The sequence below is a fragment of the Sinocyclocheilus grahami genome, unplaced genomic scaffold, assembly GCF_001515645.1.
Source record: "Sinocyclocheilus grahami isolate Dianchi unplaced genomic scaffold, SAMN03320097.WGS_v1.1 scaffold695.1, whole genome shotgun sequence".
Classification (NCBI taxonomy): domain Eukaryota; kingdom Metazoa; phylum Chordata; class Actinopteri; order Cypriniformes; family Cyprinidae; genus Sinocyclocheilus; species Sinocyclocheilus grahami.
Window position 1 is genome coordinate 908,754 of NW_015505874.1, and position 22,379 is coordinate 931,132.

The following is a 22,379-nucleotide window of genomic DNA, read 5'->3' on the forward strand; positions in this document are numbered from 1 at the left end:
TTCCTGATAACGTTCAGGGTTCAGACACACTCACTTTGTTTAAATCTAGATTAAAGACACATCTTTATGCATCTCATAATCTTGTACTGCAGTTATATCTGATCAAATATGCACATTATTATTCTTTAGTTTGGGTTAAACAAATACATTTTGCTTGGTTGGAACAGCAGCTACGCTAATTATGTCTCTATTTGTTTCTCTGTTTTTGCCACAACTAGGATTGACACAAGCTTCAGTCTGGATCCAGAACACCTGAGAAGAGATGATGCCAACCCCTCAGAGGACCTCAGATCATGCCAACCCTGAAACAACATACAGAACTACCACATTTTGCTATAAGTTTGATTGCATCATATAATAATTGCCGTTAACAGTGTTCATCGTCTGTTTGATTACGTCTTTAATTGATTTTTCCGTACATTTCTGCCATATGTACATTGACTGACAGTCACCACTGATAAGCTACCACTAAATATTGTAGAAACTTAATTTGCTGTAAAGTTGCTTTGCAATGATTTGTATCGTGAAAAGCGCTGTACAAATAAGCTTGAATTTAATTGAATACTGTAGGAATAAAACAGCTCTAACTTAATTGCTCAAACACACATCAACACATAAAAAAATACTGGAAAGCATAAACCAAGGCGTACAACGTGTTTGATGTCCAACAAAACAAAATGACAAATGAAAGCAGAGAGTGTGAACTGGAGCTATTTATGGAGCAAACAGAACTTATATTCTTCTACAAAAGCCACAGTTCTTTGCAGAGGACTTTTTCCTTGTTTTAATGGTCCCAGTTCTTACCCTGAGGATCACGATATCTCTGCTCATTAATGTTACAGTAAACTCTGGAGGCACCACGATGAATCTGCTACTTATGGAGGCATTTCAAATTTCAGAGGGGGCATGTTTTTCACCTTACCCTTTATTACACTAAACTCTGGGAAAAGCAATTGACTGGAAGAGAGTTCAGCTGGACATAGAGACCATCTACTCTGAATATTAAAACACCATACAGTACCTTGCCAGCGACCACAGCGCGAGAGAAGAGTTTGTTGAGTTGGACGAGCTCATTGGGAGTTGTGTCAAACTTCAATGCGATGCTGTTGAGTGTGTCCCGGGACTCCACCTAGAGTTGAGGCACACAAAAGAAAAGTCAGATATTGTTTCGCTAGCTAAAAAGTTAAAAAGTTCTAAAATGAAGACATCAGCTTTCAAGTAACAGGGCTGACGAAGCATCTGAATTTGTTGAAACAGCAAAACAAGGCCCTTGTGAAAACCAACCAATGCATTTTATGAGATGTTCACCTGTAACAGAATGCATCATCTAAAATTACGTAACCATATACAATACTGGAAAATGTTGCAGAGATTCACATTTGCACATTAAAATTGCTAAATTGACATGGTTAAAACAATGTAAATGCAAACCTTTTTGACAAATTTTTCAATTTTGAGATGTCTAGTAATCTTAACACTTTGACTTCTGACCTGCAAAGATGTTTCAGTGGGAGAAACACATTTGATAAATGTCTTCACTGGCTGATAGATTAATAAAATAAAAACAAAATATTAATTTTTGATAGATAAAATCAAACAAAATTATATTAAAATAAAAAATGACATTTTAAAAATCTAAATTGGAGTGATGAAGAAAAAATAAAGCAGAATAAAATAACCAATAGTCTCTGCATAGCAAAACAAGGCCCTGAAAACCAACCAATATATTTTTACAGATGTCCACCTGTAACATAAAATGACAATTCCATTTGGTCTCCTATAAATCTAAAAAAACTAGCAATATTAAAAAGAAAATATAGTGCTATTTTGTTTTCATAATTGCTACATTCATCCAGTGTTGCATAATATATAATCATATGTATCATATATAAAAGACACAATAAAAATCTAACTGTCAAGTCCAAACCCACGCTACAAAATAGATTTTGTCCATTTAAACCTAAACTAAACAGTTTTATATAATCTAGAACTCTCTAGGTGTTAAGTCAATATCTTTCAAACAGCACACGATTTGATTGTGGCTGAAGCCAGAGCACTTACCTTCAGAAATAACATTCAAGAATCTCTAAATGTCAAGTTAAACATACAAAAGAGCACACAGAGGGACATATTGAGCCCCCTGAAAATCGTAAAACAAAACACACACACACCAAAAACACCAACCTAACCAAATAAAAACTAACACATCTTTATAACACCAAAAGAATGTTTGACACATGATTTGATGAAACATTATTGAAACATCTACAGAAATTGAACCATGAAAACAACATTCAGTAAATTGAGTCATTATTTTGAGACACAAATTATATTTAAGCACTTTCAGATTGCATGACACATACATGTGTTTACTGCAATGGTGGCAATGAGGAATTCATCTTCTTGTGGCTTGTTGCAGTTGCAAGATGTGACATGCGTACGTTTTGATAAATCCCCGGGTGGCAGGATCTCAGATCACCAGATCACTCGGTCACCTGACCCAAATCATTGATTCTCATTGGGTATCGCTTACAGTCCAACAGCCGGACATAAATAATTGAGGGTCATCTCACCGTCTGCATTCAATTTATCCTTTAGAGGGACCCTTCACTGAGTTTACTGACCGGTCTCACACATGTCTGCATATTATTATATAAATAAATATACACACACACTACCATTTAAGTTTGGAATAATTTTATTTTTTATGCTTTTGAAAAAAGTCTCTTCTGCTCACCAAAAACACTCACCATCATCCAGTGCATCTAGAATGACATGAAGAAACATAAAATACTGAGACAGACTAAATCCAGAAGAATTGTGGCAACATCTCCAAGACACTTGGAGAAACCTACCTGCAAAGCTACCTGAAAAACTATGTGCAAGTGTACCAAGGACAAAAGCTGTTTTAAACACAAAGGGTGCTCACATCAAATGTTGATTTGATTTAGTTAATAGAAATTAATTGATAAATAAAATCTATTTATGACATTATTTTTTGAAAGCATCCTCACTTTACAGCATTTTTACATAAGTGCCTAAAGCTGTTCACAGTACTCTAGTTTTGTAGGTAGGTTTCTTGAAGCATCTTGGAGACTTTGCCACAGTTCTTCTGGATCTCAGTTTTTTCGGTTTCTTCACGTAATCTCAGACAGACTGGATGATGGTGAGATCAGATCTCTGTGAGGAGCACTGGCTGTTGTCAGACATACAAAATTCTCACTGGATTGTTATAATTAATTGCAAAAGGAATGTTTGGAAACGTAAACTGATATTTCCTACTGACAAACTACAGCAAAAGATAGAAATAATTTTTTGTTGGTGTAAATACTAGTGGCCTAGGACTTTTGCACAGTATGATCGATTGACAGACAGACAGACAGAAAGATAGAAAGGCAGATGGATAGATAAAAGTCTCATAGAACTTCCAGTTTGGGTTCAATAAACTGTCCATTTCAAAAGCATATCTTAAAGTTTTTCATCAAACCTTCCATCCATGTGCAGACCCCACTTCCAATATCGGTTATGGAATGGTACATGGATCTCATCACAACCTTAGCAATGAAGAACAATTGTTGTGTAGCTGTAAGAGCATTGATTGATTAAAGGGGTCATATGATGCAATTTCCAATTTTCCATTCTTTTTTGGAGTGTTACAAGCTGTTTGTGAATAGATAAGATCCCTAAAGTTGCAAAGACTAAAGTCTCAAACCCAAAGAGATGTTCTTTATAAAAGTTAAGACTTGTCCACGCCCTCCTAAAACTCCTCGTTTAAACACGCCCGCACATGTCTACGTCACTGTGGGGGAAGATTTGCATAACACCGCCCAAATGTTCATAAAGAAGGCATAACTTTGATTCTCGCTGTAGTATTGTCGCCTCCATGTCATGGAGACGCTGTGTTTCATTGTGAAAGCGAAACTACTTTGTTTGGGCTTCCAAAAGAGGACGATATAGCTCCGTCATGCCTGGAGCTGATCCGTGCTGGTCGCTGAGGAAATACATCAACTTCGCACTGTGGATCGCCGGATCGGCTTTCACCGTTGACGAAGCGGAGTCCAGCCCAAAGGCTGTTTCTATAAAGAGGGGCAGTTCCAACTTTGCAAGGACAGTCTGGATCTTCTGACTCACAGCCAGTAAGTAAGTTTTTTTATATTTAAAGAATTTGCCACTGATGATTCAAACGCGAGTTTTGAGCAGTGTAGAGTAGCGCTTGTTGTTTGTCGTTTCTCCGATCACAAATGCAGACATGGTTTTATATTTACGTGGCACGATATGCAATGCAACGCGTAAAAAGACAGTTTAAGTCATCATAATCAGTAATTATGTCCCCACTGGATGCAACAAATGCCTCGTTTATAATGGGTTTTAATGTTTTGGTCTCGTCGCTCCGGCCGGACAGGGCTTCACAGTATGGTAGGGGCGTAACATTTCCGTCACACGCTAGAGGTATTCGGCCAATCACAATGCACTGGATAGCTGGCTAATCAGCGTACACCTCGCTTTTCAGACCGATGAGCTTTGTAAAAATCGACACTTTTCAGAAAGGCGGGCATAGAGGAGAAAACATTATGTACATTATGTGAAAAATAATGTGTTTTTTTAACCTTAAACCGCATAAACACATTGCATTACACCAAATACACAACATGATGTTCTTTTTAGTAACGTCATATGACCCCTTTAATCCCGTCAATCTCTGTGATCACAGGGCCACAAATCACTATGATTGGTTAGTGTGGATATGAAGGTGTGGAATTACAGAGGGAAAGTGTATGGTTTCACAACACTGACAATAAGAAAGAGAAAGGCGGGGGCTTGGTTACAAAACACCAACAGCACTACCTACAAAAAACCTTCGGGAAATTCTTTTTAATGCCTTCGCAGTAGTTTCAATAAACTTTCTCAGTGATCAGGGAATATAGAAAAGGCAAAAATCGATAACCCAAACCCAAGAATTAAAATTTGGCATGTACTTCATCCTGCACCATTTGTGCTACAGACACAAATCATTTTGAGGTGTGCTATTACTTTCCCAAGTGATCAGACTCGATTTTCCCCTGCTGGATGATAAAATGAATAAAAAGAATATCAGACTGGACCCAAACCTGAGATAATTTCATAGAGAATGTCATACGAAATTTGTAGTGGACTCTTTTGACCCGGAAAAGGAAGCACTCACCTAGCAACCACCCAGTACAACTAAGCAACTACATACCAACACTTTGGCAAACACTCAACTCCTCTTAGCATCATAGCTGCTAGATTTGCAAGAGTACAACTCACTTTTTTTTTTCTCCAGAAAATGCAAAATCTACTTTTTGATATTGATATCATACGTGGCTCTCGGCCAAGTATTCAAATAATGCATCTCATAATCTTGTACTGCTGTTATATCTGATCAAATGCACATTATTATTCTTTAGTTTGGGTTAAACAAATAAATTTAGCTTGGTTGGAACAGCAGCTACGCTAATTATGTCTCCATTTGTTTCTCTGTTTTACACAAGCTTCAGTCTGGATCCAGAACACCTGAGAAGAGATGATGCCAACCCCTCAGAGGACCTCAGATGATGCCAACCCTGAAACAACATACAGAACTACCACATTTGGCTATAAGTTTGATTGTATCATATAATAATTGCTGTTAATAGTGTTCATTGTCTTGATTTTTCAGTACATTTCTGCCATATGTACATTGACTGACAGTCACCACTGATAAGCTACCACTAAATATTGTAGAAACTTAATTTGCTGTAAAGTTGCTTTGCAATGATTTGTATCGTGAAAAGCACTGTACAAATAAACTTGAATTGAATTGAATTAATAAAAACTTTAACAGTATTTAAATAATACTAAAATAACACTGTCCTGATATGATCCAATTCCAATATTAGATTAATGCTATAATTGAGGAGGGAAAATTATAAACTACATTTACAAAAATAAACAAACTGAAAAAAACAAAACAAAAACAAAATAGATTACATATAAACATACTATTAAAATAAAAACACTGCAAAAACTGCACTGCAAAATAAAATATAAAGAAATAAAATAATAAATGTGCTGTATATACACACACACAGACTTTCTAAACAAAGCTCTATTCCACAAAGTTAAAAATTTAGCTAAAAGGTAGAGGCTGACAGAAGCACAAGTCAGCTGCCACCTCGTCCCCGTCTCCCTCTCCCAGCATCACCACTGTTACCATGGAGAAAATCACTACCTGATTTGAGGTCATCTCAAGAGCATCTCAAGAGCATTTCTCTCCCTCTTTCTAAAATCGATTAAGTCATTTTATTACACATTTACATATTTTCCTTTCACAACACCTTGCTTCACTGCTGCAAAAAGACAGCAGGTAAACTACCACCAACAACAGCAATTAAAGTCACTCCGGCAGCACATAATAACAGCCATGCCGCTTGAATGAATCACACCTGATGTGCACACTCACATTTCCATCCCAAACATAATTACATACATGCGGCTGTGTGTACACACATTCATCCTTAGTCAAGCATGCAAACACATGCGGGTGCATTATGTAAACAGAGCCACCTGGATCAGACAGACAACATCTACTACTCACCACATACTCCATGGTGCCTTTGGGCCTCTGGAAGGATATCCTCCGCACATCTTTCCTCTCCAGCACACTCTTTTTCTGCCCGGGGTCTGAAAGTAAACGAGGGAGAGAACGGGTTATGCTAGTCATGGTCCTCCTCTCTCTTCTCATCTCCTCTGCACTCCGCTCGGTCTGTTTTTCCCCCACCCCTTGCATTGGTTCGTCCGTTAGCACCAGCCGCGGAGCGAGAGAGAAAGAGAGAGGGCGCTTGTTAGTCCGCCTGCCTGCCCTGCACACAGGGGAGTGGCTCTCGGATCTCGCTGCCGCTGCCATGCAGGTCACTGTGTGCTTGGATACACCTCTCCAGCCCACTCTACTGGGACATCAGGCTCGGCTTGTTGGTCTAAGTGTCCTGGTGACAAGAAAATGTCATTAAGCAGTGGAGATCTTTTGTGAATGGGTTTTAAATGTCATTTTTATGAGCATACTTATGTGGGGATTTACTGTATGCAGTGTGCCAGCTAATGCCATATGTGAACGTTAGCGAGTTTATAGTACAGCAGATTTGATTTTGATATTTGGACATGACAAATAAAATAAGCTACATTTGGGTGATTTATGTTGGGATGATTCAAATCTGCACTTAACATTAAAAAAAATTATGCTGTGATATTCTTTAAACTGAATTTTAATGGAAAAATCACAACATCGTGGTTCCTCATTTTTCTGTATAAGGTATTAAAATGTAAAATAATAAAATGTGCAAATGTAATAAAATGAAACAAAATTGCAGTTATATTTGGACTAGGGATATCAATATTTTAACTAAAAATCCATGAATTATTACATTACATATTGTTTAACTATATTAAACTCTGAACAAATGACAATTTTATTGTGTATAATTTCCAATCAAGCTGTAATTTGATAAAGTCTATTAAGAGAGTATATTTTCTAAAACCCCACAGGGCTGAAAGTGACCAATGTTGAAGAAATACTATACAGACACAAAGAAAACAAGGCTCATTACTTACATACTAAACATTATAGATTCTATTTCTACAGTCTTCAGTGTCACGTGATCCTTCAGAAATCATTCTAATATGATGGTGCTCAAGAAACACTTACTATTATTATTATTATTATGGTTGTTTTTATTATTATGAGTGTTGAAAACAGTTGCGCCTTCAGAAATCATTCTAATATGATGGTGCTCAAGAAACACTTACTATTATTACTATTATTATTATTATGGTTGTTTTTATTATTATGAGTGTTGAAAACAGTTGCGTTGTTTAATTTTTGTGAAAACGGTAATACTTTTTTTTTTTTTTTTTCAAGAACAGCATTTATTTGAAAAATGTTTTTTGTAACATTATGTCCATACTCCCTTTTAATTAATTGAATGCATCCTTACAGAAAAAATAAATAAATATATAACCCAACTGACCCTAAACTTTTGAACAGCAGTGTATACCAAAACCTGAATTTACAGCTGACACAAGTAGCCCACAAACACTGGCCTAAAGGAGAACTGACAGCAAATCAGTCCAGATATCCCCCATACTATCTCAGGACAACAAATCACTGCTCTCAGCCTCTTATTATCTTGGCACCTCCGGCAATGACAGGATATTTTTAGAAGCAGGTTCCCACCGGTGGCGGAAAAGGCTTGACTTGACTGATACCCATGAGCAGATGCCTTCACAGACGCTCACCGACGGGGGTGAGGGGTCTTTGGGTGAGAATGGACGTGTCCACTGTGGCACGGGCTTCCTGCAGAGTTTAGTTTCAATTCACCTCAGACAAACTAATCAGGCTCACCTGGGAAAGTATAAGGTGGCAAGGTTAGAACTAGATGTTTAGGAGCAGAATTGACTCCTGATCATCTTTAGCTGAGACCTGAATTTTCAATCCAAAGTGACCTTGAAGGAACACAAAAATCGAAAAATAATAGGCAATCTGCAAATGACAAATTCTTCGAAAGAAAATCTTCACTGCTATCACTAGTTACTATATAACTTCTGACTGGCCAGCCTCAACTGGTTCTTCGTTATTCAAAGATTAAAGGAAGCTGGAGTGCCAATTAAAGTCATTCTTCCTCAGTGTATGCCTGATGTAAAGACAGCGTACCAGGACTGTTTGAAATGCCAGCTGCACACTTCAACACAAACGAGACTCCAGGGACTCCTCTGTCAAAGTACCTGAGCTAGAGGTTGGGAGGTGCTGAGGATACAGCTTTTGCATTAAGCAAGACACATGCAGACCAATTTATTCTGTGGTGTCCCTTTTGTCCCATAAATGTCCCATCATAATGAAACTGCAAGGGCCAGCAGTTTAAGCCGAGCATTAAAGGGGCCAGATCTTGAAAAAGGGGATTTTACTTGCTCTTTTGAAATAAACGAGTTCAGTGCACCATTTGGACACTAAACTGCCTTTCAAGACCTTCTAGATGAACACTAAAGGCCGTGGCAAAGTTCTTTTTCGTTTCATTTAGATGAATATGTAAATATGTGCTGGGCACTTTCCACTCAATAACAAAACAAAAACAACAAAAATTACAGAGGTGATATGTGGATATGCTTGCATGAGCTCAGTAATTCACACTCCAGTCAAGTCGCATCATGTTTATTCATATAGCACATTATACAATGAATTGCTTTAAAGTTTCTGTAAAGCATCTTTACAGTGCTAAATATGAAAAAGAGTGTCAGTGTTGCTTTTAATTAGAATTACAACTTCAGTTTCTACTATAAAGCATCTCTCCAGTTCATTCATGTTTTCACTCATGTCTGACCTCAACGGACTGAACTGTAGAAATTAACCAGAGAAGATTTCCTCGTCAAAAGAAGGCGGAGCCTCAGACCACACCTACCTATTCCATAATTGCCACGGACCAATGGTAATTTCAAGGTGTTTACCAGCTAAAGTGAACTTTTCCAGAAATTTCGCATTTCACATTGCAACCTGCTAAATTCTTTATATAAGAAGCATGCTGGCTTGGAATTGCATGATAAAATAAGGGAATTGATGGCTTTCATTTTACCAGTATGCATCACTTCAGGCTGACAACTGTTTATCTAGAGGGAGGATATGCTCATCTTAATAAAGACCTTTACTCTTTAAGAAGGCAGAGTAAAAAAAAAAAAAAAAAGGGGGGAAACTGATTTATGTCTGCATAATATGCACTCAGGATTGCAGCATTTGTTCTCTTGCAGTGAGATTTGCCGGAGACGAAAGCAGAGAGAGAGAGGGCTTGAAAAGTGTTTAGGTCAGCTGTGAGAAACACCAACTCAGCAGTTTAACGTCTCCTCCCATCACCTGTCACATTACAGAGAAGCAGAGCAGGACTCCCAAGTCATTACATGGATTTATAATCTGCTGTCAATCAAAGTGCCTGTCACTCCCTTCACTCCCCGGCTGTGGGGTTGCACGAGTAACTCAAATTAACTCGTTCTTGAGTGGCTCTACAACTTTGAATTGCTTTAGGAGTAGAGATTGATTATTTCTGAAAAGCGACAGAGATAAATCATGAAAAAGCTTCATATATTAAGTCAAATCATCTTTGCACCTAGCGGCCTCACTTTGCTTCCACAATAAATCTGTGATACAGTATATGCCATGTAATCTGCCTGAGCTGCAAAATAACATTCAAAATGCATAGTTTAAACAGCTCGACTACACATGTAGCTACATCAACAAAACATAAAATAGTACTCCATATGAGAAGACATGCACTTTCATTTATGTTATTCTGCTTTGGACTGCTCGATTTAAGTATAACCAGGAACTTTGGAGACTTGAAACTTGATTTGACCGCTGGCATAATGCCTGGTAAACTGAAAGGTAAGCCGCAATTACCTCTATCACAAGACGACTCATCCATTGGCAAATGTGTCCATGCTTTGTTGTGTGTTTTTATTTTATATTGTTTAATAATTATAATAATAATAATAATAAACAACAACAACAACAACATTAAAACAATAATTAATACTTATTACAGAGGGGGGAAACACTATTTTAATTTACTACATTTTAATTAATCTGCATTGTTTACATTTCAATAATTTGTTACCTGTAGTGTATATAATCCAAGTTTAAAACACCCTCTGCTGGCTGATGTCAGTAGTGTCTGAAAATGCAGGTATAACTTCCCCGTTATAAAATTAAATACACACACACACACACACACACACACACACACACACATATATGAACCATTATTTTTGTGTAATGTTGACTTACAGGCACTGGTCAAGCTTTCACAATATCATCCAGAAAGAAAACAAATAAATGCCATATTTTATATGACATTTACTGTAGATCGAGTATGGGGAAGTAACACTTGCAATTTCCATCCGGTCTATTTTGTTTTTCTATAGGAGTTCTGGATCTATTGCACTTTACTTGAGAAGATTAGTTTTTGAGAGTGTGTATGTGTGCGTGTTTGTGAGGGAATCACATACAAGGCAATTCTGAGTGGTGCGGTTCAATCTCCAATACACGCACACAGCTATAAAAGGCTTTAAATGCCAAGAATGCCGCAATGTGCTTTTTCTTTAACCCCTGATGGATCTGAAAAAAAGACAGATAGCTTCCAGGACAACAAATATACTGTTTGCTTCATGTTAATGGAACAACCAGATCCATTAGATGCAGGAGCAACATTTAAGAACATGTACAAATTTGTAAAGCCTCTGTGTCCCATATCTAAGTTACACTGATAAAGCGTTTATAAAAAGCAGTTATATACACTCAGATGTGATACTGCTTAGGACGGCGAACAAATCACCATGATTAACAGCCTAATTAGTTTGACTTACGGCATCTAGTAAACTAGACCGGCAGAGATCTGATCAAAGGGCTTTGATTAAAACATTCTCAACACAGAGTTAATTGGGAGAGACACCCGATCATCAGTCCCACGAGACTGAACAGAAACCTCAGGCTGGTGTCGACCCTGCCCTGTAGGTAACAATGAGAAACATTAGCCGTAATGGAAGCAATGCTGGGATGTCACAAAATACCTCCAGTATCTGTCCTTTGGGGAAAATCTTGCTGAAGTAATTACTGCATGCTCACAAGGTTAACCAAGCTTATGTTGAGGCTGTCTGGGTATGAAACAACACAAAATGCACGTTTATGTGCTCACCTGAGGGTAAGAGTGCATTTATTCACCTAAAATGCTCCTAAAATGGGCTTTTTGAGGAAGTTTGATGAATCATGGCTATTTGTAGTCGCGCTCAAGAGATCAGAAGCTGTTTGCAAAAAGAGCAAGACTAGTGGAAATTCATTATTGTAGATGTTCTTGGTATTTCGGTGCATTATTTATGGCGAACAACCGTGCAAAAAATATTGTTCTGCTAGCAACTTTCAAACTGTTTGGTCTAGAAAGTCCTCTGAGCTTCACATGACCCAGGGAACCAAAAACATGGTGGTTTTAATTTGGAGCCCAACTAGATTGTCCACCATTTTGGAATTTAAAACTGTATTGTTTTCTTTAGACCACTCACCACATTTCATTTTTAAGAATTTCTCATTATTACACCCAAATTAAACTGATGAAAACGCAAAACTAGAAGTGAGACCGCAAATTGCCAAATGTTAAAACAAAATTCATTTTTTTTGCCATTGACCACAAAGATTCCAAATAAAAAAATGAGGCTATAAAATTAGAGAACAAATTAGAAGTGATAATGCCAAAGAACTACCCAGATTTTACACTTCTCCTCAAAAGTTTAGGGTCAGTAAGACTTCCTTGAAAGAAATAACACTTTTATTCAGCAAGGATACACTAAATTGATCAAAAGGGTCAGTAAAGACATTTATAATGTTACAAATAGCTATGATTTCACATAAATCCTGTTCTTTTGACCTTTTTATTTATCGAAGAATCCTGAAACAAACAAATGTATCATGGTTTCCACAAAAAGACTAAGAAACTGTTTTCAACACTGATAATAAGAAGAAATGTTAAGCAGCAAACCAGCATATTAGAATGATTTCTGAAGGATCATGTGACACTGAAGACTGGAGTAATGATGCTGAAAATTCAGCTTTGCATCACATGAATAAATTACTATTTAAATTATATTAATACAGAAATCATTTTTTATTGTACATTTTCACAATATTACTGTTTTTGCTGTATTTTGAACAAATAAATGCAATAAATAGGCCTGTCACGATAATAACTTTTTGTTGTGCAATATAATGCCCCAGAAATAATTGCGATACGCGATATTATTGTCATTTTAAAGATCATTTTTATGCCACTGAATATATAATCATAATGTAACCGCATAATAATGCGCAAAAAGAGCAAGACTAGTGGAAATTCATTATTGTAGATGTTCTTGGTATTTCGGTGCATTATTTATGGCGAACAACCGTGCAAAAAATATTGTTCTGCTAGCAACTTTCAAACTGTTTGGTCTAGAAAGTCCTCTGAGCTTCACATGACCCAGGGAACCAAAAACATGGTGGTTTTAATTTGGAGCCCAACTAGATTGTCCACCATTTTGGAATTTAAAACTGTATTGTTTTCTTTAGACCACTCACCACATTTCATTTTTAAGAATTTCTCATTATTACACCCAAATTAAACTGATGAAAACGCAAAACTAGAAGTGAGACCGCAAATTGCCAAATGTTAAAACAAAATTCATTTTTTTTGCCATTGACCACAAAGATTCCAAATAAAAAAATGAGGCTATAAAATTAGAGAACAAATTAGAAGTGATAATGCCAAAGAACTACCCAGATTTTACACTTCTCCTCAAAAGTTTAGGGTCAGTAAGACTTCCTTGAAAGAAATAACACTTTTATTCAGCAAGGATACACTAAATTGATCAAAAGGGTCAGTAAAGACATTTATAATGTTACAAATAGCTATGATTTCACATAAATCCTGTTCTTTTGACCTTTTTATTTATCGAAGAATCCTGAAACAAACAAATGTATCATGGTTTCCACAAAAAGACTAAGAAACTGTTTTCAACACTGATAATAAGAAGAAATGTTAAGCAGCAAACCAGCATATTAGAATGATTTCTGAAGGATCATGTGACACTGAAGACTGGAGTAATGATGCTGAAAATTCAGCTTTGCATCACATGAATAAATTACTATTTAAATTATATTAATACAGAAATCATTTTTTATTGTACATTTTCACAATATTACTGTTTTTGCTGTATTTTGAACAAATAAATGCAATAAATAGGCCTGTCACGATAATAACTTTTTGTTGTGCAATATAATGCCCCAGAAATAATTGCGATACGCGATATTATTGTCATTTTAAAGATCATTTTTATGCCACTGAATATATAATCATAATGTAACCGCATAATAATGCAAGAAGGCCAACACACTTCCAAATGACAACAAACTTTAAATTAAGAATATTTAGATCATGGAAATTAAGTATCAAAATATTAGATACCTTAAAAAACTTTAATAAATAGTAAATACATATTTTCTTACAAAAAGTGCAAAGTAACAAGTAGAAAAAAAGAAAAATGCACAAATAACTTGTATGGAGATTTTTCCATCTACAGATTTTTCCGACCTTCTTTTCTCTGTAAATTAATGGTGCACACTATTGCTGAAAAACACAATCACTACTTAGCAGTTAGATGTCTGTATGCACAAAACGCACAAATCCCTAAACAAGGCCATATCTGCAGATTAAACTTTTTGTAGAAGCATTTTTTTTATTTGAACTAGCACCTCATGACTACACCATGTTATGTACGAGAAGCTGCAAAAGACACAGGCACAAGTGGAATGTACAAAACATGGTGACATTAATTTTTAAGTAAATATAATAGGCAATCTATTGCGTCATCAAAAATTATCGAGGTCATGTACATATATTGCGCGATAAGTCGATATATTGATTATTGCGACAAGCCTAGCAATAAATGTAGTCCTAGTGAGTATAAGAGACTTTCAAAAATATTAAAGAATCTTACTGACCCCAAACTTTTGAATGGTAGGTTATATCTTTCAAAAAGATTAAAAGACTGAGTATAACCCCTTTGAAATGGCCAGATTCATCAAGATGGTACAGTCAGGGTAAAAGTGTGTTCATTATGGTTACTGTAAGAATTCTCTGTCTGAGACTACAGCACCTCCTGCAACTTAAAAGTAATTACTGTGTGTGTGTGTGTGTGTGTGTGTGCATACGTGTGTGAGGAGGTCCACAGAGGGATGAGATCCTCTTTTCTCCTCCAATTACAGTCTCAAAGGTATCCATTTTCCTCTTACCACAGGGCCAGACAGCCAGTTCCTGTGCCAACACTAGATTAAGCATAACTAATAAGTCTCACTGGACTATTCCTTTCCATTGTAAGACAATGTTAATGTTGCAGTGTTCGATTTGGACTAGATGGGGATCTTCCTCTAAGATGCTTTCTAATGCAGCATAGCACATTCAGTAAGTAATTCTACACCATAAAATCATTAAATATTTATAATTAGATGAAAACAAAAAACAAATACGTTGTGTGATTAATACTGAAATAATAAATAATAACCTAAGATAGGCTGTTTTGCTCAGGAAGCCACAGGAAACGCAAATCTGTTCCTAAAGAACAGACTGAAACATAACAAAACTGGCAGAAAGGTTAGTGAAGAAGACCTCACACACCTATGGTATACCCTCGCTTGAGCTCTCCACGACGGGGACTACGAGCCTTTTGGATGTTAGTGGTATTGATCCCCTTTTCTTCCCTTATGGCTGTTCTAGCCACATTCTGTATGAGGGGCGACGCCAGCAGGTCTTTGACGAGAGAACCAGCATAACCCTCATCAGGGATGTCTACTGACTGGGACTTTTTCTTCAACCTAGAATAAAGGAAGGAAAACAAATATGCACTCAATTTAAAAGACAATTTCTGCAATACATTTTTTTATTCAAATTTTATAAATACATTTTAAAATAAATCAAATTTGATTGATTGATCACAAACACTACCATTCACTACCTTTTTTTATTTTTATTTTTTTAATAAATTAATACTTTTATTCAGCTAGGATGCATTACATTGATCAAAACAAGTGACAGTAAAGAGTGCAGTAAAGGAGGAAGCCGAAGACCACTGGCTACAGACAGCATAAGTGATGGAGACAGACATGCAGCCCTGTCCAGATGAACAATTAAAAAAATTATTGAAATTTTAAAGTAGAAAAACTGAAATGGTATTCTTTTGTAAAAAGTAGGCCTACTTCAATAATCTTTGTTTAGGGTCTCATTCATGAAACAAATCTGAGCAAATTCCTTGAAAAACACTTCTTGCATGTAAACTGTTGCATTGATCGAATTCACAAGGTTTTTTTTAGTGATATTCACACGTATTTGTCCTGCAAATGTAACCCAACGTGAGGAGATTTTGGTTTGCATTGATTATTTAAAAGCACACACTCTTAATGCCAACAGCCAAGTATTACCACAGCAAGGGTAATTTAGCTGATTAAAATGTTTAATCATGGAGGGGTGACCACTCATCTTCATAACATCAAAAACACTGTACAGTCAAAAGAAAATCCACTAGATACAAGCTTTCCATTTAGTGCCATTTTACACTATGAACCCACTGAAAGAATCTCCATTTAGATATGATGTATTGCTACAAATCACACTAAAGCCTTGAACATAGTTACGCTTTTGACACTAGGTTAACAAGAAAATGTCGCATTATTTATGCAATATTTTATTTATTTGTAAGACTTTTTTATGACTAAATTTGGTAATGGGAGAGTAAAATTATTTTTAAAACGTACACCGTTCAAACTAGGCTGCTTATGTTGAAGTGTTTGGGATGTGGCTTTTAATGATGAGACCTTTTTTGTAATCAGGCTCTCAAAAAGTATATAAAAATTTGGATATAGATTTATCGGCCAACATATCGGTTATCGGCTTTCAAAAATAAAGAATTATCGGTTATCGGTATCAGCCAAAATTTTCATATCGGTGCATCCCTAAAATAAATCATAAAACGCATATTAAGCTCATTGAATAAAACAGTGTAGGTTGTAAGTGATATCAAGTTTGAATGTTGGGTTCACTTGACAATTTTTTATCGGATTTTAAGTATTTGAAAATGCTTCAACAACGAAACGAGTCAAAGATTTTGCTCTCTTCAAAAAAAAAAGAAAAAAGAACACTGTTAAGTGACAAAAAGATTAATGCATTAAAATGTGTAAAACTACCAGTTATCATTCATAATACTTCTGCATCAGCAGCATGGAACGTTTAGCAAGGGGAAAGAGAGTATTAACGGAGATTATGACATAAATGGATTTCCATGACTTGTTCTGTCATTTGAGATTGAAACTATTTTTCACAATTTTAAGTCAATTGCATCCACTAAAAACTTGAGGTGAAGTCACAATTTTTTTAATTTCCTAACATTTCCCAGCTTATCCATGATCATAAGAATGCTGTTACTTGTGAGACTAATGCAATTTCTGTTTTTATTATTATTATTTTATTTCACTATTCATCACAAAGTAACAAGTAAACATAATCATACACAACGAAAAAACTGGTGTAAAAACTCAGAAATTGCTAGTAAATTAAAAAATTATTGAAATTTTAAAGTAGAAAAACTGAAATGGTATTCTTTTGTAAAAAGTAGGCCTACTTCAATAATCTTTGTTTAGGGTCTCATTCATGAAACAAATCTGAGCAAATTCCTTGAAAAACACTTCTTGCATGTAAACTGTTGCATTGATCGAATTCACAAGGTTTTTTTTTTAGTGATATTCACATGTATTTGTCCTGCAAATGTAACCCAACGTGAGGAGATTTTGGTTTGCATTGATTTAAAAGCACACACTCTTAATGCCAACAGCCAAGTATTACCACAGCAAGGGTAATTTAGCTGATTAAAATGTTTAATCATGGAGGGGTGACCACTCATCTTCATAACATCAAAAACGCTGTACAGTCAAAAGAAAATCCACTAGATACAAGCTTTCCATTTAGTGCCATTTTACACTATGAACCCACTGAAAGAATCTCCATTTAGATATGTATTGCTACAAATCACACGAAAGCCTTGAACATAGTTACGCTTTTGACACTAGGTTAACAAGAAAATGTCTAAATAAATCATAAAACGCATATTAAGCTCATTGAATAAAACAGTGTAGGTTGTAAGTGATATCAAGTTTGAATGTTGGGTTCACTTGACAATTTTTTTTAAGTATTTGAAAATGCTTCAACAACGAAACGAGTCAAAGATTTTGCTCTCTTCAAAAAAAAAAGAAAAAAAGAACACTGTTAAGTGACAAAAAGATTAATGCATTAAAATGTGTAAAACTACCAGTTGTCATTCATAATACTTCTGCATCAGCAGCATGGAACGTTTAGCAAGGGGAAAGAGAGTATTAACGGAGATTATGACATCTTTTAAGCTGCTCAAACTCCTGCTGACAAAAACTCCTTAAATATTACATAACAGCAGCAGGTGGTAGATCGATACCCTATGGGAGCTGATCTTATTAGACAGTAAAATATTAACTAACCTTAATCTGAGTATTACTATTCTGATTTATATATTACCTAAATGTCTTCTTGTTATATTTTCAGGCAAATGCAAGTAGAAGTTGAGAGCCTATTAAGGCATATTAAGATTTTTTAAATTTTCCCCATTCAAAAAATTTAAGAGACTTACACGCAAACGTAAGGTCTCTGCATAGCAACATCACCAATGCAATACAATGTCAACAAAAGACGACAGATGCAAAGTATTTTAGTAATAAAATTGTTAAATCCAGCAGTGAGCTTGTTATTGCACAGACCTATGATGATAATATGAGCAATATTAAATATTCACATTCTGCGCCTTTGTCAAACAGTTTCTGACATCAAAGTCTGGAACTGGGTCATTGCTGAATATGTTGTACAAAAACAAACACTAACAAGAAAAAAAGACTACTGGGGAAACGTCTGTTTCACAAAGCCAAGGTGGAAAAGCACAAATAAATGCTAAAATAGCAGAAGAAATAAAGATTTCTGGAACAAACTGTTTATTAGGGATGCACCGATATGAAAATTTTGGCCGATACCGATAACCGATTATTCTTTATTTTTGAAAGCCGATAACCGATCGGTAAACTGAAGTGCTCTTTTAACTTAACCAAACGCATTCTATATGAGATAAATCAGATATACATCAAATAAACACAATATTACAATGTACAATTGCACAAAAGGCTGCAAACGAACAGCGCGCATCTGAAGTGTCTCTGAAGGAAATAATGCATTATTTATCGGCTTTAAGATATCGGCCAAATTTTCTTATCAGGCCGATACCGATAACAGAAAAAATTAGCATTTATCGGCCGATACCGATATGGTGGCCGATATATCGTGCATCCCTACTGTTTATGCAGCAAATTCATTTGCATGACTTTTGCATATTTTTTAAATTAAAAATAAAATGTAATTTGAGAAGCAAAACCAACTTTAAAATACTTCTTAAAAGGATTTCTATTTTAGTTTTATTTATATTTTGGCCCACAATTTGTATCAATCACTCGTAATAAAATCTCATCCTAATGCTAATTAAAAATATTTAATTATTCAGTAATATTTAAATACCATCAGACGAAAAGCAGACCTCAAAATATGCAGAATTTAACAAGGCAAGCAGAAAGACATTCAACATTTCTATTAAAAGCCAGCAGAGACACTCTGTTAGATAGAAACCAATACATTTTGCTGAGAGGTTGTTCTGTCCAACCGTTCAAACAGAATTCAGATTACTATAAATGTGCCCTTCAAAAACATCCTTTTTGGAGTGTATTCAAATGAGTGGTATTTCTCTGGAGCTTTGGATGCAATATTAAATAATTTCATATGCTGCAATCAAATACATATTATTTGCATACGTTTCTCAGCAATGCCAAGCTAATTTCAATATGACTATAAATTGCACTTTCATCTGAGGTTTTTCTCCCCCCTCATCACTCTCAAAACATCAGCCAAGGTCTCCAAGCTTATTACGCAAGCACTTGAGTTTCTAGTACAGGCTGCATAATCCACTCTAAGAAAAGTACTTTGTGTTCCTTCATGCTCTCATAGGTAGACACTCTTGTTATTGCAAAGTTTCCTGCCTTTCTGCAAAAGACAGACAAGTCAAACTAAATTAAGCAAGGTGGGAGATAGTTTAACTCTACAGATGACTATCTTGGAGAACGAATCAGTCCAGAAATAAAAAGATTTGTTACCAATTAAGGAAGGCCTAAAGGCAAGTTCTCAGTTACATCCATTTTTCTTAGTTACACTGGTGACACTAAGGAAATTAAAGTTACCTATACACACATTTCAATGCGATATTTTAAGAACCTCAGGGTCTTCGTCCACTTTACTGATCTTTTGCTCAAGGAAAGCATGTCTTCCTTTTTCAGGAGGTCTTAAAAACGTTCTCTAGGAAGAGCAGTGAGTGAGTTACACACATCTACAGAACAGTCACTCTGAATTAGCAGAGTGCTCATTGTTTGTGCGGTTTAAGTGCTGTGGTTAGGGGTCTCTCTCTGCACAGCCACAAACTGTGTGCATGGGTGATTATGTTTATAGGATATGCACTATATAGGGCTTCACATCAAAAACATGCCCTATACTATTGCCTTCCAAAAATACTATTTTTTTTTTTTGTCCTCTTGCATAATTCAGATGGGACTGCATGTTTCATTAATCCCACAACAAATGTTTTTCATCTTAAAACACTGTATCTGTGGAGAACGCCAATCACTCCAACTGGTTATAGTCTTTGCTATAAAACTTACTGTTCAAGCCTCTACAGAGCCTCTTATTCTCACCAATAAATGTATGATAATATCCAAAATACAGTAAAAAAAAAAAAGTAATATTGTGAAATCTTTTTTTTTTATTAAAACAAAGTTTTAGTTACTTTAAAATAAAAAGTTAAATTAAATAAAAATTAGACATGTTGCTTTGGCAACTAGCTAAAATAAAATAAAGCATTTGCTTTTTAAATTTTATTTCAAGTAACAATTTTTTTAATAGTTTTAGTTAACAATAATAACCCTGGAAACAACACTTGCTGGATTCAAACCTGCATCCCGATGGGAGCACCATGACACTATGTACCTTTTTAAAATTATATTTTTGGCAATTTTGTATAGAAACCACAGGAAATGATCAGGTAAGACCAGATCAAGATGCGAGCCAGACTCAAACTAGTGTCGCCCACATGAGCACCTCAGCTATATGGCAACAGCTCATTAAATAATAACTCCTTAACTTATTTAAATAAAAAAACAGATGTTGTTAGGATGTGCTCTTTAATATTAGCATTACTAAATTAAATACTCAATCCTTAGCATGTTTTCCGTTTCTAACAGTTGTTTTTCCCCTGAACTAAACACCCGTAACCAAATATTGAAGTAACAGATGGTTTTGTTCTGTTCTAAACAGACAGTATGTCTTCAGTTAATCAGGTAAAGCTGAAACCTCTCTCAGTTTTATTTAGATTAGCTAAACCTGCAATCTGCACTGCAATCCTTGTTCACCTGCACCAAGAAAGCTGTAAACCAATACCTTTCTTTTCTAGTCTTACGTCATGTATTTGCGTAGTTACTCCATTAGCCGGGACAAATTATTCTTGTCAAATCAAATCACCCTTTTGAGTTTTTAATGTGATCAACAGGAAGCTATAAAAATGAATTATATATATTTTTCCAAGCAATTCATCACAGTTTCTTGCAGAGATAACAGCTGCAGTACTGCTGCAGGTAAAAATAACACTAAACCTCAAAGGACCTTGACTCCCTTCCAAACATCCTGAAACGCTGCTGAAAAAGGCATGAATGCATTCTGACTGGCACAAAGGAAGAAATAACGAACAATATATAAATAAAACAGGCCATTTAACAATCCCAAAAAGCAGTCATCAATAAAACAGAAATGGAGTCGGCCCTCTTTAATGCAATTGGGTTGACCATTAGAGCACGTCTGGAAGCCTTGAGAAGAATATTTCATCCTCAGAATACAGGAATGGAAAGCGCATATGGAGGAATCTAGATTACGGAATCCATCAAGTGGGATGACAGCTGTGCGGTGGGGGGGGAGAGGTTTGTTTTAGGGGTTAAAGAGGATTATGTAATCCTCTTGAGACGTTTACGCTTGAACCTCCTAAAGATGCATCACAGAGCTAAAGCAAAAATTCAAGAGCCCTACTTATGTTTCAGCAATACCTCATGATCAGCCTGCATTTGTTAGAATCCAGGGTTACTTTCACCTGGGGTCTATGCCATTTTAATGATAATGTCCTCTTATCTCTTGTGGGTTGATTCTCATCACAAAGTTCACTTTTAGAAAACTCACCGACCTGCTCTGCCTCGCACTTCACCATCTCTTAGCGCAATCTACTTTAGTGTGTGCCTGTGTGACTTCATTTACAATTCTTAAACATCAAATCAAGCAGTCATATTAATTCATGTTCACTTGATTATTTTATAATGCATATGTTATGAATCGATAATGTCCTCTTATCTCTTGTGGGTTGATTCTCATCACAAAGTTCACTTTTAGAAAACTCACCGACCTGCTCTGCCTCGCACTTCACCATCTCTTAGCGCAATCTACTTTAGTGTGTGCCTGTGTGACTTCATTTACAATTCTTAAACATCAAATCAAGCAGTCATTAATTCATGTTCACTTGATTATTTTATAATGCATATGTTATGAATGCAAGTTAAACAAGTATTTATATTGTTATTTTTGGTCCATACATCAAATAGAAAGACCACTAGCCATTGTAAACAA

At 35.7% G+C, this 22,379-nt stretch overlaps 1 protein-coding gene across 1 annotated transcript in view; it reads right to left on the reverse strand.

The window, feature by feature from the left end:
- LOC107559676 (oxidation resistance protein 1-like) overlaps positions 1-22,379 on the reverse strand; it is a 57,180-nt gene that overhangs the window by 27,405 nt on the left and 7,396 nt on the right. Inside the window, exons 3-4 of the mRNA XM_016243572.1 lie at positions 15,231-15,427; positions 6,596-6,681 (exon numbers count right to left, since the gene is read on the reverse strand). Coding sequence (XP_016099058.1) covers positions 6,596-6,681; positions 15,231-15,427 — 283 coding nt within the window. The remainder of the gene's footprint in view (positions 1-6,595; positions 6,682-15,230; positions 15,428-22,379) is intronic.